Source organism: Rhinoraja longicauda, chromosome 4 (genome assembly GCF_053455715.1).
Source record: "Rhinoraja longicauda isolate Sanriku21f chromosome 4, sRhiLon1.1, whole genome shotgun sequence".
NCBI lineage: Eukaryota > Metazoa > Chordata > Chondrichthyes > Rajiformes > Arhynchobatidae > Rhinoraja > Rhinoraja longicauda.
Window position 1 is genome coordinate 33,960,698 of NC_135956.1, and position 17,849 is coordinate 33,978,546.

A 17,849-nucleotide genomic window follows, 5' to 3' on the forward strand; every position below is an offset into this window, starting at 1 on the left:
AGCCCAATTTGCTCACGTCGACCAACATCCCCATCTACACTAATCCCACCTTCCCATGTTTGGCCCATATCCCTCTAAACCTATCCTATCCATGTACCTGTCCAAATGTCTCTGAAAAGTTATGATAATCCCTGCCTCAACTACCTCCCCCGGCAGGTCGTTCTATATACCTACCACCCTTTATGTAAAAAAAGTTACCCCCTCAGGTTCCTATTAAATCATTCCATCCTCATCTTAATCCTACATCCTCTGGTTCTTGATTCTCCTACTCTGGGCAAAAGACTCAGCACATTTACCCAATCTATTTGTCTCAACATCTTGTACATCTCGGTAAGATCACCCCTCATCCTCCTGCACTCCAAGGAATAAAGCCTAGTCTTTAGACTTTGGACTTTAGAGAAAATGCATGGAATTCGTCCTTCAGCCCATTGAGTCCGTGCAGGCCAGTGATCAGCCTGTAACTTCTTCAGGTTAGTCTGCTTAACCTCCCCCTATAGCTCAGGCCCTCGAGTCATTACGACATACTTGTAAATCCTTTCTGCACCCTTTCCAGCTTGACAACATCTTTCCTATAGTAGGGTGACCAAAACTGAACCCCACACTCCACCAACTGCAACATGACCTCCCAACTTCTTTTCTCAATAGACTAATGACAATTCTTGGACTTTCCCCTCATGCTTTGCTGAAGACTTTGATCGGCTATTTCCCACCATCGTTAAGAGATGGATTTGTCTCTGAATATGCTCACTTTAGGCTTCTACTTGAGTTGCTCTCCGTATCCCACTCCCTGACTCCCCCAAACCTGTCAAACTTGGACAACAAACTATATTAGGCCCCCAGCTACTGCTTCTGGAAGCAGAAGCACAAGCGGAAGTGGCGGCGCCTAACGGCAGCGGCTCGCTAGCAGTCTGTTCGTCTTTTTACCTTTTTTTTTTGTTGTGTGTCGGTGTTGGGATGGTTTTTGTATTTTTGTATTTTTTTTGGTTGTGTATGTGTGGGAGGGGGTGGTGGTGTGGGTGTGGGTGGGGGGGGGGGGGACTTTTCTCTTCCTCACGGCGCGGGGTGCGGCTCGGCTGCGGGGCCTAACATCGCCCGGTGCGGCTTGGCCGCTGGACTTAACAGTGCCCGGTGCGGCTTGGCCGCTGGACTTTACATCGCCCGGTGCGGCTTGGTCACTGGACTTTACATCGCCCGGTGCAGCTTGGCCGCGGGACTTTTCATCACTGGTGCGGCTCGGCCGCGGGACTTTTCATCGCTGGCGCGGCTCGGCCGCGGGACTTAACATCGCCCGGTGCGGCTCGGCCACGGGACTTAGCTGCGCAAGGCTTGGTCGCGGGCCTTTCATCGCCCGGTGCGATTCGGCCGCGGGGACTTCCATCCCCTTGCGGGGACTGTGCGGGTCGGTCGGGGACGAGCTGTCTGTCCGTGGGCGTGGGGAAGAGAGTGGAAGTTTTGTTGCCTCCATCACAGTGAGGGGGTGTTTGGAGTCACTGTGATGGACGTTTGTGTTGGGGCTATGTGTCTTGTGTTCTTTTTTTCTATGACTGCTATGTAGTTTCGTTCGGTACTTCGGTACCGAATGACAAATAAAGCTCTGTTATACCTGTTATGTTATACCTGTTAAATAACACTCATAATTAAAGGATCGGATGGGGAGGCAAAATACTAGGACTGATATCAATGGGAATATTGACCACCATTTTGAATGTAGAGAAACTGCCAATTGCTTGAGCAAGAAAGAAATGTTCACAAACTGAATTTGTTATTCATGCAGATCAAAAAGGGGGCAGGGAACATAGCAAGTGGATGAACGTCAAAACCATTCAGGATCGAATGCTCATTAAATCTCTTCCCATGCAGGGTTACATAAGGAGAAAATCACTTCCAAATCTAACCAGCCATTCATCCAGCTAAAAGCCCTCCTCATTTAAATGCCCAACAGGAAGATTAATCGGCTGCAGGTGTTTACAAGAAAAACATCTTTCAATCCTTCCTGATGGCCTTTACTCCAAAAGACTAAAGACAACACTTCAAAACTGCATGAGACCATTCTGAAAACTAAAAGCTCAATCCAATTATAATTGGTCTTTCACAGCATCATAAATTATCGCGCTTGCCTGCCTTGGATATGCACATAACAGGGACAGGTGGGGGAATGATTTGTCTCCTGGACACACATAGCTCATCATTTTATGTTTTACAGCAGGCAAAATGTGAGAGCGATTGCAATGAAATTTGGAGGGGATTTATGCAGTCTGAATTGAAAAGCAGACAATAGGCCTGACTGGGAACCTCAAGGTTTTACACACAAGTAATTTACTATCCAAATGCTGCCACAATGGACCGAAATTTAAATGCAAGACTAGATAAAAAGAAATTGACAAGCCTTTTGGCTTCACTGCTTTTAATATCAATCCACTCTCAATAAAAAGCTGTTGGAAAGAATTAACACCCAAATCAAATGACATTTCAAGCAAGATGGAGCAGCCATGGTTATTGCAGGAACACATGGTCACTTCATCCCCTCCGACTACGGGGAATTAATCAGTTTCAAAACTCAACCATTAATTTTATAATCATTTTGCTCCTGTTGCGTTGATGAGTATTTCTGCCTGAGCTGAGAAAATTAATGGCAGAGGGGAGATTTGTTCTGAGGAGGCATTGGGTTTAAGCCCTCAGAGCCTGGCCAGAAACCAGGCCCACGAGACCACCCAGTTGCTATGGCACACGGCCAATTTACAACTCATTGAACTCCTAAGGTCATAAGGTCATAAGTGATAGGAGTAGAATTAGGCCATTTGGCCGATCAAGTCTACTCCACCATTCAATCATGGCTGATCTATCTCTCCTTCTAAGATCGTAAGGTCATAAGGACTAGGGGTAAAATTAGGCCATTCGGCCCATCGTCTATTCTGCCATTCAATCATGGCTGATCCATCTCTCCCTCCTAACCCCATTCCTCTGCCTTCTCCCCATAACCTCTGACGCCTGTACTAATCAAGAATCTATCTATCTCTGCCATAAAAATATCCACTGACTTGGCCTCCACAGGCTTCCGTGGCAAAGAATACCACAGATTCACCACCCTCTGGCTAAAGAAATTTCTCCTCATCTCCTTCCTGAAAGAACGCCTTTGAACTGAAACAAAATCAAAAGATACAAGCAACCTGCTGGAGGAACTCAACGGATTAGGCAGCATCTTGCAGAGACGATTTATGAGGATGTTACCATATGTTGCCAGGGCTCAAGGATGGGAGCTATAGGGAGAGGTTGAGCAAGCCATGACTGAATGACGGAGAAGACTAATGGGCTGAATGGCTTAATTCTGCTCCTATGTCTTATGGTCTTATCGCTTTCCAGCTCTTGCCCCACCTCACCCTGTCATCGTTATTCTTTGGAGTGCAGAGGGATGAGGGGTGATCATATACAGGTGTACAAAATCCTTAGTGGAATAGATTGGGTGAATGTACAAAGTCTTTCATCCAGTGTAGGGGAATCGAGAACCAGCGGACATAGGATTAAGGTGAGGGGGAAAGATGCCATAGGATCCTGAGGGGTAACTTCTTTACACAAAGGGTGGTAGGTGTATGGAACGAGCTGCTGGAGGAGGTAGTTGAGGCAGGTACTATCGCAATGTTTAAGAACCATTTTGACAGGTACATGGATAGGATAGGTGTCGAGGGATATAAGTAGAAAGGAATCAGTAGTAGGGAAGGCAAACACAATGCTAGCAGTTATTTCAAGTGGACTAGAATACAAAAATAGGGATGTAATGTTGAAGCTCTATAAGGCGCTGGTAAGGCCACATTTGGAGTATTGTGAGCAATTTTGGGCCCCATATCTGAGGAAGGATGTGCTGGCTTTGGAGAGGGTCCAGAGGGGGGGGGAGGGGGGAAGAGAGCTAGCAAGTGATAAGATAATAAGGCCACAAGACATAGGAGCAGAATTAGGCCATACAGCCCATTGAGTTTTCTCCACCATTCAAACATGGCTGATCTATTTTTCCTTTCTAACCCCATTCTCCTGCCTTCTTCCTGTAACCTTCGACATGCTTCCTAATCACGAAGCTATCAATCTCCACTTTTAAAATACCCAATATATTTGGTCCCACAGTCGTCTGTGGCAATGAATTCCACAGATCACAACCCTCCGGCGAAAGAAATTCCTCTTCATCTCCTTTCTAAAGGTACATCCTTTTATTCTGAGGTGGTGCCCTCTGATTCTAGACTCTCCAACTAGTGGAAACATCCTCTCCACTTCCAACAATGGGTGAATCCAGGATGATGAAGGGTTCATTGGCAGATGGTGGCCACGGCGAGACAAAGCACAGACACGGTGACCGCTTTGCTGACCACTGGTGCTCTGTCCGCCATGGCTACCCGGAGCTTCCTGTTGCCAACCATTTTAATTCCCCTCCGAATCAACACACTGACCTCAGCCTCCTCCACTGCCTGGGGGTGTTGTCAAATGCAAACAAGAGCAACAGCGCACGGCGGCACGGTGGCGCAGCGGTAGAGTTGCTGCCTTACAGCGAATGCAGCGCCGGAGACTCAGGTTCGATCCTGACTACGGGTGCTGTACTGTAAGGAGTTTGTACGTTCTCCCCATGACCTGCGTGGGTTTTCTCCGAGATCTTCGGTTTCCTCCCACACTCCAAAGACATACAGGTATGTAGGTTAATTGACTGGGTAAATGTAAAAAATTGTCCCTAGTGTGTGTAGGATAGTGTTAATGTGCGGGGATCGCTGGGCGGTGCGGACTTGGTGGGCCGAAGGGCCTGTTTCAGCGCTGTATCTGAAAAATAATATAATTTTAAAAAATTCCGCCTGGGTAGTTTACAACCCGACGGTATGAACATTGAATTCTCCAATTTCACATCACCTGCTCCCCTCTGCCCCTTTTACACTCGTTCTGAACTACCCAGGCCTTCTCATACAGAATGTAGAAACAAGGAAGTGCAGATGCTGGTTTACAACTAAGGGCACAAAGTTCAAGTTGGGACCCCTTTCTTCAAATTGATTCAGTCTTATCAACCGAGCAAGAATATCCACCCCTGCACTAAACAAACCTCAAATTTGGTTGAGGAAACAAAAGAAGCTCATTAGCTCCGTCCTATCCACTGATCTATAATGTCCGTTCACAACGTCAGAGTGGTCGCATTAAATAATGGCGCAGTTTCACTGTAGTGCCATCAAAATCTCATTATGAGGTGTGTTTTATTGCTGGCAAAAAAACCTCACAGTGCACTCCTGGGTATCTGATCGTACATCAAGATCACTTCAAACTTACAAAGAAAGTATTGCTTTAATTTCCTCTCTGAATAAAGCAACGGAAATAAAAAATAACAAAAAAAAGGTGATTGCACCTCATTCTTGCTGAATGAGTATCACTGGATCCCAGCCACAAGTGGCTGTTTCTGAATTCTCCTGATCACACTTCAAATCACCACTTGTTTCCCTTTTGTGCTTTCTTTCATTTTCATTTGCATTTACTGACGGCTTCAACAGTGGACTCCACTTGGAAAGCAAGACATTAAGTGCTGAATCTGTTTGATTGTCTACTTTTGCGTTATGTGCTCACTCTTGTCTAGCTTGGAAACATTTCCCTATGTCTGTCCTTTTTGCACATAACGCATCCTGATCCAGTAGGACCTATTTCATCATTTGTTTGTGGAAGTGCATACTTAGCGATACATTTGCAATCACTGTCCTTTCTTTCCCCGTCTCAATGCCTAATTTTCTCCTGGATTGTGCCTGTATGTTTACACTGTGAATGGCTTTCTCCCTGTAGTCACAATCTTCCCTTATTCATAATGTAACAATGGCACTTTGCAACACACCTGTGACACCGTTTCACGATCACATGGAAAGGTCTCAGGTACCCTGTACAAACCCTCAGCTTTGCCTTTCCTGCTGCACACTGACATTCAAAACGAAAGCTAAGGTTTCCTTTGGTTTTCTTGGTTTTATTTTCTCTCGCTGGGAAACCAATAACTTGGTTATATCTTGACTTATTGTGAGTCCTGACAGCAGGCTCATAAACCTTTGCAGCTGGGCTCCCTGTCATCCTGTTCTCAATCACCATTCATGCAAAAATCCTCACCAATAGCACCCTATGGATACAAAGAGAACAACCCAAGACCTCAGTACACAACCTAAGAGATAGTTGAGGTTGGGACTATCCCAACATTTAAGAAACAATTAGACAGGTACATGGATAGGACAAGTTTGGATGGATATGGACCAAATGCAGGCAGGTGGGACTAGTGTAGCTGGGACATGTTGGCCGGTGTGGGCAAGTTGGGGCAAAGGGCCTGTTTCCACGCTGTATCACTCTATAACTCTATGACTCTATGGCAATGATTAAACCTCATAATATCAGACCAACGATTTGATTAGATAATGAAACACTTACACTCCAAACCAAAGAGCAACAAACCTCTCTGCTAAAGCCAGGCATGTTCAACAATCTCATAGTGCAAAGATATAAAATGCTGGAAGTACCCAGTAGATGAAGCAGTGTCCATGAGGAGACAAACAGGAGTGGGTGTTTCAGGTCAAGGAGTCCTGCATCAGAACAGTTTGGTGAATATTTAGTCTTATACAGTGACAGCAATTAGTGAAGCTGCCTCACAGCGTTAGGGGCCCAGGTTCAATCCTGATCTCTGGAATTTGCAGATTCTTCTCATGACTGCACGTGTTTCATCACGGTGCCCTAGATTCCTCCTCTCTCCCAAACACAGTGAATGTGTTGGTTAATTGGCCATTGTAAATTGTCCCTAGTCTGTAGATGAATATTGGAACCTGGGTAGAGTTTGAGAGGAATGTGAGGAAAGTAAAATAGGGAGATTAGTATAGGATTAATGTAAGTGGGTGATTGATAGTTGGCACAGACCCAATGGGCTGAAGGGCCTGTTTTGGTGATGAATCTCTCAAGGTCTCCTGATATCTCAAATCTATTTGCAATAACTGTCCTTTCTTTCCTTTTTTCAATACTTACGTTTAGTTTAGTTTATTTTCACGTGCGCAGAAACGTTTAATGTTGCGTACTATTGAGTCAGTAGAAAAATTACAATTGAACTGTGAACAGTGTACAGATAGAGGATAAAGGGAATAACATACAGTGCAAGATAAAGTCCAATAAAGTCAGATTAAAGATAGTCCGAGGGTCTTCAATGTTTAGTTTAGTTTAGTTTAGTTCGTCACGTGTACACTGAAAAGCTTTTTCATATCATATCATCATATATATACAGCCGGAAACAGGCCTTTTCGGCCCTCCAAGTCCGTGCCGCCCAGCGATCCCCATACATTAACACTATCCTACACCCACTAGGGACATTTTTTACATTTACCCAGCCAATTAACCTACATACCTGTACGTCTTTGGAGTGTGGGAGGAAACCGAAGATCTCGGAGTAAACCCACGCAGGTCACGGGGAGAACGTACAAACTCCTTACAGTGCAGCACCCGTAGTCAGGATCGAACCTGAGTCTCCGGCGCTGCATTCGCTGTAAAGCAGCAACTCTACCGCTGCGCTACCGTGCCGCCCTGTGTACTATCCAGTCAGCAGAAAGACTATACATGATTACTATTGAACTGTGAACAGAATACAGACTTAGGATAAAGGGAATAGCATTTAGTGCAAGATAAAGTCCAGTAAAGTCTGATTAATGATAATCTGAGGTCTCCAATGAGGTAGATGGTAGATCAGGACTGCTCTCTAGTTGTGGTTAGGATGGTTCAGTTGCCTGATAACTGAATCTGGAGGTGTGCGTTTTTAGACTTCTGTACACCTTGCCTGATGGGAGTGGAGAGAAGAGGGAGTGACCGGGGTGAGACTTGAGTGATGATTGATAAAGGGCCCCTAATCTAAAATATTCCTTTCTCTCCTCACTGACATTGGCTGATCAGTTGGCTGTTTCCGGCATTTTCTGTTTTTTGTTTTGTATTTCCCGCACCAGCGATTATTTTTTTCATGACAATCCTCAATTAACACCAACAATTCTGCAAAATCTGGCAAAAATATTAGTTCAAAACATTCCAGCATGGTTTGCTGCTTTGCATTCTATTCTTAGAGTATACATTAAGGCAAATAAAACCAAAATCAGACAGCAAATCTGGAATATCAGGTGCCTGAAAAACAAATGTGAATGAAACAAATGCTTTGTATGGAAAAGAATGGATAAAAGCATGAAGCAGTTCATTATCAAAGCAGTTACTTACAGGTAATAAGTGTAGGACTGAGAGCTTCTTCTGCCAGGTGAGATGGTTGAAGGATTTAGGCAGGTGGGAAAGGATGGTATGAAAGGAAAAGAAAAGCAAATATTAATGAATTAAAAGAAAATCTAAATTAATCCCTTCCTAATAAAACATATTAAAACGCTGCAGTGGTTGAAGCTTAAGTGAAGGTACGCAAGTATGATAGCAGAATCAAAACAGTACAATGTATATATTCTAATATTAGAACATAGATCGACACAGGAACAGGCCCTTCGGCCCAAATGTTTGTGTCGAACGATGCCAAATTAAACTGATCTCACCTGCCTGTACATGGTCCAGTTCCCTCTATTCCCTGCACTTCCATGAGCCTATCTAAAAGCCTCTTAAATGCCACTGTCATATCTGCCTCCACCATCATCCCTGGCAGTGCACTCCAGGCCCCCACCACTCTCTGTGAAAGTGGCATATCTCCTTTAAACTATCCCCCCTCCCACTTTATAACTTACGCCCTCAGGTGTTGAATATTTCCACCCTGGGGAAAAGGGTTCTGAGTGTTAAATATTTCCACTATTCTGAAAAAAAACGACTGCCTAGGCTTAATACCTTTCCTTGCATGGTGGCTGGTGAAGAGTGAAGTGGGGAAGAAGGCTCTGGAAAGTGTATGGGGAGGTGCAAATCCATTGATCATGAACTGACTCCCAGCCTTGCACACCTAAAATTATTCCCTCAGTCACCTAAACCCATTTACTCATCTTGGGTGCAGATTGAGGAGGTTGATGGAGTGAGGGAACTAGATTCAATGCTGAGAGTCAGCTCATGAATGCCTCTAAATACATCTGGAACTAACTATTGCAGAGGCATTAAGCAAGGCTCCATTTAACCTGTGCCTGAGATAGATGCATTTGGTAAGCCCAATTAGTTTCAGTTAAAATGGTTCATCAATAGTTGGCAGGAAATCGCATTAGATTCTAAACCTGTCCTTAATGAGAAGGTTTGAGTAAGAAGGAACTGCAGATGCTGGTTTACACCGAAGAGAGACACAAAAAGCTGGGGTAACTCATCGGGTCAGGCAGCATCTCTGGAGAAAAGGAATAGGTGACATTTCGAGTCATAGATCCTTCATCAGACTGAGGGAGACACTGGAGATGTGGGAAGGTACAGAACAAAGCAGAGCATGCATCAGTGTTTCCAAGGCAACCAGCATTATCAGAGAACCACACCACCCTGACCACACTCTCATTTCACTCCTGCCATCGGAAAGAAGCCTGAGAAAGTACAGCAGCAGCTTCTTCCCAACAACCATCAGGCGATTAAACACTGCAACCTCCAACTGAGCTCTGAACCACATAGACTTGGGGGCATTGGTTTTGTCTTTGCATATTATTGTTTGTTTGTTTTTTTAAAATATAGTGATATATTTAATATATTTATTGGTGTACATTATGATGTTTACAGAGCACTACGTTTACACATTTATTGTGCTGCTGCAAGTAAGAATTTCATTGTTCCGTTTCGGAACAGGTTAGTACAGGCATCCGAGTTTATGGGGAGAAGGCAGAAGAATGGGATTAGGAGGGAGAGATAGATCAGCTATGATTGAATGGCGGAGTAGACCTGATGAGCTGAATGGCCTAATCCTACTCTTATCACATATGACCTTATGACATTAAAACACTCTTGACTCTTGGAATATTAAGGTAGGTGGAATCGCTATGGGAAAGCTCTTTCCAAATGTACCAATGTAGGAGGTGACAACAACAGTGGTGTGAAGAGGGGGCCCACGCTACAAGGTTTCTGGTCTAAATGGGAGACACCAAATGCAGGTTGTGGTAACTTCTTGAAGAGTGGCCAGGAATGAACAATGACAGAGAGATGGTCTTGTACTTTCCAGTAGGTAGCTGGGGGACGAGCTTCTCAATGACAACCGGCATTAAATATGTCTGAGTATATGCTCCCTGTTATCTTTGCCTCCACAGCTTACTGTAGCAATGACTTCAAAGGAAGTCGACATGTGGAGGTGATAACTATACTCTCACAGTTATTTAAGGCTGGAGATGAATTTCCACATGTCCTACAACATGAGAGTAAACCATTTTGGCTCCCCTTCCCATTCTGACCTTTCAGGCCTTGGCTTCCTCCATTGCCAGAGTGAGGCCACTTCCAAATTGGAGGAACAGCACCTCATATTTCACTTGGGTACCTTACAACCCAACGGTATGAACATTGAATTCTCCAATTGTAAGTAACTTCTACTCCCCTCCCCCCCATGCCCCGTTCCTCCAACCTAGTCCTTTAACCAGTTGCACAGTTCACCACAGTGTGTCCCTCTTGAGATCACACCTTCCTGAGCCTCTGGAAGCAAGGATGCCAGAAAATCGGCAGTGGACCTTTATGAAAAATAATTTTCTTTTGATCCTGACGTTTTACTTTCTTATTTCATTCGTCTGACCTCTAAATAGTACACAGAGGAATCATTTTTAGAAGAAAATGGAGCATGGGTAGCAGCTTATAAACTTTCATAATGTAATAGCTGGAAATTCCGTTCAAACTTGAATTGACATCTTTGGTTGGCACCTCTTCCACCATGGGTTGAACGTATTTATGAATATCACAAGTACTAATGAATTGCTCCAGTTTGCATTACCTTATGGGTTTTGCTTTGGTATGATTTCTTGCATTGATTTTTTTTGAGGGTGATCTTTTTGCTTATTGCATCACCCTCCATTACATCTGTAATCACAATCTCGAGCTAAGAGTATGAATTATGAATCTTCCCCAAGAAATTCTGATAGCAATAGGTGCTATCTAATACTGAGGTGCGCAATTGATTTGTGGAAAATCACTAATGTTTAACTTGCGTCCAGCCAGTTCACCAGCTAGAGTAAACTCAATTATTATTATCACCGTACCTTCGTCTCCTGTCCCGAGATGCCGATTGTCCTATGTTAGTCAAGCTTATGTTCAATACAATGAATAATGCAAAGGATCACTGCAATAATTATTAAGGGATTCTATTAGAATTAAGATACCAGAAAATAACAACTTAAATTCTCTTTCCACGAATAAAATATTTATTTTCTGCAAAGAAAAGCTGAAACACTCTGACTGCAATGGAAAAGTGAGGGGTTCATGAAGAGACTGATTGAGTTTGCAAATTAAGGGATTTTGTAATGCCTAAATATCTCCTTCATTGAGATCATAACACCACAGTCAAACTTCATATGTAAACGGTGGAGGTCTGAATTTCAAAGTAGTTGAGAGACAGATGCTTGGATCTACTGGCGACGCTAAGAAATGCTCACACAAGGGTTTCCAAAGTCACAGTTTATATTATATTGTTATTTTGTATCCATACTGTAGTCGTTCTCATTGGGAACCTGTGTCAAAACTGGTCTAATGAGATGTACAACCATCAAGACAATGATTTGTCTGGTCATTCCAGCATCGGTGAAAAAGATAAAGGGTAATGCAGTGGAAGCCTCACTCACTTCTTCTGGGATAACTTCACTGCATCTCACAGCAACCTTGCCATTAAACAACCTTGTTGGGTGTTCCGTACAAAATATCCAACAAGCCAACTGGATAGGATATTGTCACCAGAACTAGTACTGCGTTGCACCACCAGAGAAACCTCAGTCTTTTAAATGCCTCAGTCCCAGGGCAAAAGGAGGTTCAACTAGCTCTGCAGGACAAGCAAGGTAACAGACTAGACATTCCTCTTCGGCCTGTGCACCAGCATGCTTTTAAAGTGTTGCACACATTAAACCCTTCAAAATTAACACTGGGCAACACCAGTAGAGAATCTCTCAATCCAAGATTTTGCACTTGCTTTGCACTTCGCTTGGGTAACTCACAATCCAGTGGTATTTTAGTTTTAGTTTAGTTTAGTTTAGAGGTACAGTGCTGAAACAGGCCCTTCGGCTCACCGAGTCCGCGCCGACCAGCGATCCCCGTACACTAACACTATCCCACACGCACGAGGGATAATTTAAAAATCTTTACCGAAGCTAATCAACCTCCAAACCTGTTACATCTTTGGACTGTGGGAGGAAACCCAAGCTCACGGAGAAAACCCACGCAGGTCACGGGGAAAACATACAAACTCCATACAGATAGCAACTGTAGTCAGGATCAAACCCAGATCCCTGGCACTGTAAGGCAGTAACTACCGCTGCGCCACCGTTTAAACGTTGAATTCTCCAATTTTAGGTAACTTTTGCAAACACCTCCCTCTCCCGCCCCTTTCCTCTCTCCCCCCCCCTCCTTGCCCCCCTTCCTCCAATAAAAGTCCGTTAAGCAGTTCCACGGTTCACAACAATATTGGGCTCACACTGTCTCTGGCCAACAATCGGCCTATCAGGGAACCTCCTTGCCTGAGGTCATCTGTTGCTGGCCCCAATTTTGTCTGCTTTATTTTCTCGCTATCAGTTTGAAGGGTCCGACCCAAATCGTTTTCTCCAGAGATGCTGCCTGACCCGCTGAGTTGCTCATAAATTTTGTATCTATCCAAGATTTTACACAATGGCTACCTGTCAGAATGCAGGATCAGAAATTGTCATTTAATTCCTCAAGTTTATTCTGCTATTTTATCAAATCATGGCTGCTTTGTACGCTGGCTACATCTAAAAATAAGTGGGCCTAACCTTAGGATGAGGGATTAACCTTGAATACTGAAAGGGAGGTAATTTTCCACCCATGGACGTTTGTAAGTTTTTGAAATTCTTTGCTTCAAATGGTCATGTGTGCAGTCACTACATTCATGGCCAGGTCTCTTGACACATTCTTATTGTTCTTGCTGTCCGTCCATCCTTTCTCAACTCTTGAAACCTGTTTATCTCCAACCATTCCCAGTTCTAACAAATAGCCATTAGCCTGAAACGATGACCATCTTTCCCTCTCTTCTGCAGCATCTGCAGTATTTTGACTATTGGACTATCGTTTAATTGATTGCCACATCTCCTCCAGTCATGGGCACTTTGCAGAAGCCCCGCTCTTCTCCCCAATGGGTTTTCCAAGTGTCTTATTCACCTTGTTTACCTACCTTGTTTTCCCTGTTTCCTTTCTTGGCTTTGATGAGATATCTCACCAACTTATCACTGATTTATTTCTATGTGTTTTCTCTGACCCCTCCACATCTTTAGAAACTGTTTATCCTTTCCTCACAGATGCTATGTGACCTTATTTCCTGTTCCACTTCCTGTTTTTAATTTCAAAACTCAGCAGGTCAAGGGGGAGGAGGGGGGGGGGGGGGTAGGGGGTTTGAGGTGAGTAAAGGCCAGAACAAAACAGGGCCAGCAACAGTTGACCTCAGGAGGGGTGGAGTCCATAATGGTCCATTGTTGGCTGGAGTAGATGTGCTAACAAGAGGGATACAAGGATGCAAACAGTGGAGCTGGTAGGATGACTGGGATGGGGAAGGTGGGAGAGAGAGGGTGGAAAGAATGCAGGAGTTAACTCTTGCATAATGTTTTGCATGCATTTGAATTTTGAGGCAGATGTTTTTAACCCCCATCTCTGCAGTTTTTCTCTTCCGCCCCTGACACCAATGTCACAGAGCCATAGAATCATACAGCATGGAAACAGGCCCTTCGGCCCAACCTACCCATGCTGACTAAGATGTCACATCTACACTAGTCCCACTTGGCAGCATTTGGTCCATATTCCTCTAAACCTTTGCCATCCTGTCCGGAAGATCAGGCTTGGAGCGAAATCCTGAAAGGTTGTCCACTTCAGGCTTGGTGACGTTGATGAAGAGAACTTGGATAGAGAGGATGTGGAGAGGATATTTCCACTAATGGGTGAGTCTAGGACCCGAGGTCTGAGCCTCCAAATTAAAGGACATGCTTTGTAGGAAGGAGATGAGGGGGAAGTTCTTTTGTCAGAGGGTGGTGAATCTGTGGAACTCATTGCCACAGAAGGCTGTGGAGACCTAGTCAATGGACATTTTTAAGGCAGAGATAGATAGATTCTTGATTAGTACAAGTGTCAGAGGTAATGGGTAGAAGGCAGGTGGAAGAGGTTGAGGGGGTGAGATAGATCAGCCATGATTGAATGGCATAGACTCGATGGGCTGAATGGCCTAATTCTGATCCTATCACTTATGAACTATGAACTTATGAGCTGGCCTTCCGTACATCCGGATGCCTCTTAGCAGTATGCTCATGAAGATGTTCCATGATTTGGACGACTGAACAAGCCAACAATCGCAAGGGGGGTGGGGGGGAATTGCGGGAGAGGGATTCTAATGCAGTCATGTAAAACCTTGTGCTGTTCAGACAATAAGCACACAGAACGACAGCACTCTGCTGAGTTCTGCTGCCAGTCTGAAATAACAAGCTGTATTTTAGCAAGACAAGACTGACTCCCGCTGCCTCTCACTCTTTAAGAAAACTGCACATCTAATGAATAGGGAGCAGATTTGCGACATTTAATAATATAAACAGAGTAAATCTTGTCGGCAAATACTCTTGGCTTCAAACTGTCGCTTTCTAATCAAATTATGCCAGATTGGATTCATTCATCTTTCTTTTAAATTGTCCTGATCAATCTTGATAGGTTCCTGCATCATTCCATTTACTGCCATAGGTCTCTCAATAAATAAAAAAACAGTATTCAGCCTGAGCAAAGAAAAACTAATCCAAAGGTGTTAACATATTTAATTAATCTTTCTTTATCACAGATGACCAATAAAAATTTAATCTGCAGACATGTATAAGTCACATTCTGAGTTGTTTTAGCAAATATGGTGAGCTTTATATAAAGCACAGCTGGATTCTCTTAAATAAGGACAGTGTCCCCACCATACCTTCAACTATCAGAATCTTCCTTTAATTTGTCTTTACAACTCACCACTCATATTTAATTGTGAGTTACAGAGGATTGAACGTGATGTATTAAATTGATGAAGAGGACTTCATGTACATAGAAGGCCCTGAGGTAAGGGCACTGAGAAAAAGGTGTTTGTTATGCGATGTTTATAAGGTTATCTTTGAAACACATTTGGTAAACATCTGTGCCACATTTCACAGGCTCTATTGAAAAGACTTGTTAAATTTACAGTCACATGAACTCGCTTATTTTTTCTAAAGAGGAACTCCAATCTCTGATTCTGTCCAAGACACAATCAGGTACAGCCATTCTTAAAACAATGACCACAGACATCTTCCCCTTGCATGCTTATTCATACATTAGACACTGCGGTACCATGTTGGTTATTTCCACAACTCGCTGCCAATCCTTGCAAAATGCTGAACGCTTAATTGCGACCAGTTTCAGCTGGGATGCATTGCTATGGTAATGTACGGTTTGCCACCATTTCCAATTAGAATATGCTATCTTTTGTGAATTCTCGAAGAATAATTAAATTGGGAATCTCATCCTCTTTCTCTCTGGAAATATTTTAGATGGGTTTTTGTGGGAACTAATTGGGGTGATGACACAGCCCGCCTATGCCATGTGGGCCAGGCCAGAAAATGTCCTTCCTTGGGAACTGAGCAGTGCTGAGTATAATTACGCTATTACGGAGCGTGGATACAATATTGTGACTCGTGGTTGTATTGTGATACAGGCTGGGAGTATAATTGCACTTTGTGGGAGTAGTAGTAGCGATGCTGTCTTCTGCAATGATTTAAACCATCTACAGCTTGCAATCCATTTACAATATGTATGTAATGAGTGCAGAGACATAGATAGATCAAAGACAGATTCCCACTCTGAGAAGTCAAGTTAATTCTCATTGTACGCAGACTCATGAGTTTTATGAAGATTTTGGGGCCTTCATTTTGAGTCACTTTAATGTCTTTCTCGGTCCTTGGGAATCCCAATGAGAAATGCTGGCGGTTACTTTAGCAAAGAGGGACCCAATCACTGAAATAACTATCAATGGGTCCAAAGGAATTTCTATGGATGCACCATGGTCTCAGAACAGCACAGTTTTCAGAAGAGCGGTAGAGCTGCTGGTAGAGCTGGTAGAGCAGCTGCCTCACAGTACCAAAGACCCGGGTTCAACCTTGACCTCGGGTGCTGTCTGTGTGGAGTCTGCATTTCTACCTGCGACCTTGTGGGTTTTCTCCGTGTGCTCCCGTTTCCTCCCATATCCCAAAGATGTGCCGGTTTGCACGATGATTGACCTCTGTAAATTGCCCCTAATGTGCAGGGAATGGATGCAAGAGGTGGAATAACATAGAACTAGTGTGAGCGGGTGATTGGTGGTTGGCGTGGACTCGGCGGGCCGAAAGGCCTGTCTCGATGCTGTATCTCTAAACTAAACTAAACAAAACAAAGAGAGTGTTAGTGTGAAGCAATAGATTCATCTTGCTATGGTGGCTCTGTTCATTCTCTCCCTTCCGCCACACATACCTCTTCTTCACGATCAGCACAATGCCGAGGAAAATGATGACAAACAGAAGAATTCCGGCAATGACTCCGGCAATTTTCACCGTGTGGTCCGTCTGCTTCTCCGGCTCTTCTGCGCTCGGTTTACGAGTCGCACTCCCTGAAAGACAGTGAATTCACACAGGAGGAAGATTAAAGAAATAGGATGTACACATTTACCTCCCCTTTCACTTGTAAAACATAAATCTCCATGCACATTAAAGTCCAAGAAAATATACCATGGCCCAGAAACTTTGCTGCACACACAAACACATCAACAGGGTCATGTTACTTTGAAAACAAAATGCGTGATATTTTGGCAGACGCACTAAATCATTCATTTCAAACAACATAAACAAGGTCACTGGGTCTTAAGCAGAAAATGTATTTTTATTAATAGTTCTTTCTGTGAGTTGAATTTTTGGGGGAAATGGTGGAAAGGCAAAGCAAAACAGACAATGTAGTCTGGCTGTTTCAAACACATTTTTTTCCCATAAGACTGTTCTCAACCCACAAACAGCAGTAAATCTTCAACTATTCCAGATTAACTGTCATTTCTCAACCTGAATACACTTTGGAGGCATGAACGTGAAGGCAGATTATTATCTGAATGGTGTCAGGTTAGGAAAAGGGGAATTACAACGAGACCTGGGTGGCCTAGTACATCAGTCACTGAAATTAAGCACACAGGTACAGCAGGCAGTGAAGAAAATTAATGGCATGTTGGCCTTCATAACGAGAGGAATTGAGTATAGGAGCAAAGAGGTCCTTCTGCAGTTGTACAGGGCCCTGGAGTATTGTGTGTAGTATTGGTCTCCTAATTTGTGGAAGGACATCTTGCTATTGGGGGAGTGCAGCATAGGTTCATGAGGTTAATTCCCGGGCTGTCATATGATGAAAGAATGGAGTAACTGGCTTGTATTCACTGGAATTTAGAAGGATGAGAGGGGATCTTATAGAAACATATAAAATTATTAAGGGATTGGACACGCTAGATGTAGGAAACATGTTCCCGATGTTGGGGGAGTCCAGAACCAGGGGCAACAGTTTAGGAATAAGGGGTAGGCTACTTAGAACTGAGATGAGAAAAAACTTTTTCACACAGTTGTGAATTTGTGAAATTCTCTGCCTCAGAAAACAGCAGAGGCCGATTCACTGGATGCATTCAAAAGATAGTTAGATAGAGCTCTTAGGGCTAGCGGAATCAAGGCGTATGGGGAGAAGGCAGGAACGAGGTACTGATTTTGGATGATCAG

General features: G+C 43.7%; 1 protein-coding gene across 6 annotated transcripts in view; it reads right to left on the minus strand.

Moving 5' to 3' along the window:
- LOC144592686 (receptor-type tyrosine-protein phosphatase mu) overlaps window positions 1-17,849 on the minus strand; it is a 606,124-nt gene that overhangs the window by 176,146 nt on the left and 412,129 nt on the right. For 3 of the 6 annotated variants that reach the window (XM_078397498.1, XM_078397495.1, XM_078397494.1), the window contains exons 15-16: window positions 16,579-16,714; window positions 8,224-8,253 (exon numbers count right to left, since the gene is read on the minus strand). In XM_078397498.1, coding sequence (XP_078253624.1) covers window positions 8,224-8,253; window positions 16,579-16,714 — 166 coding nt within the window. The remainder of the gene's footprint in view (window positions 1-8,223; window positions 8,254-16,578; window positions 16,715-17,849) is intronic. The other 3 variants (XM_078397499.1, XM_078397500.1, XM_078397496.1) reach the window with 1 other exon arrangement.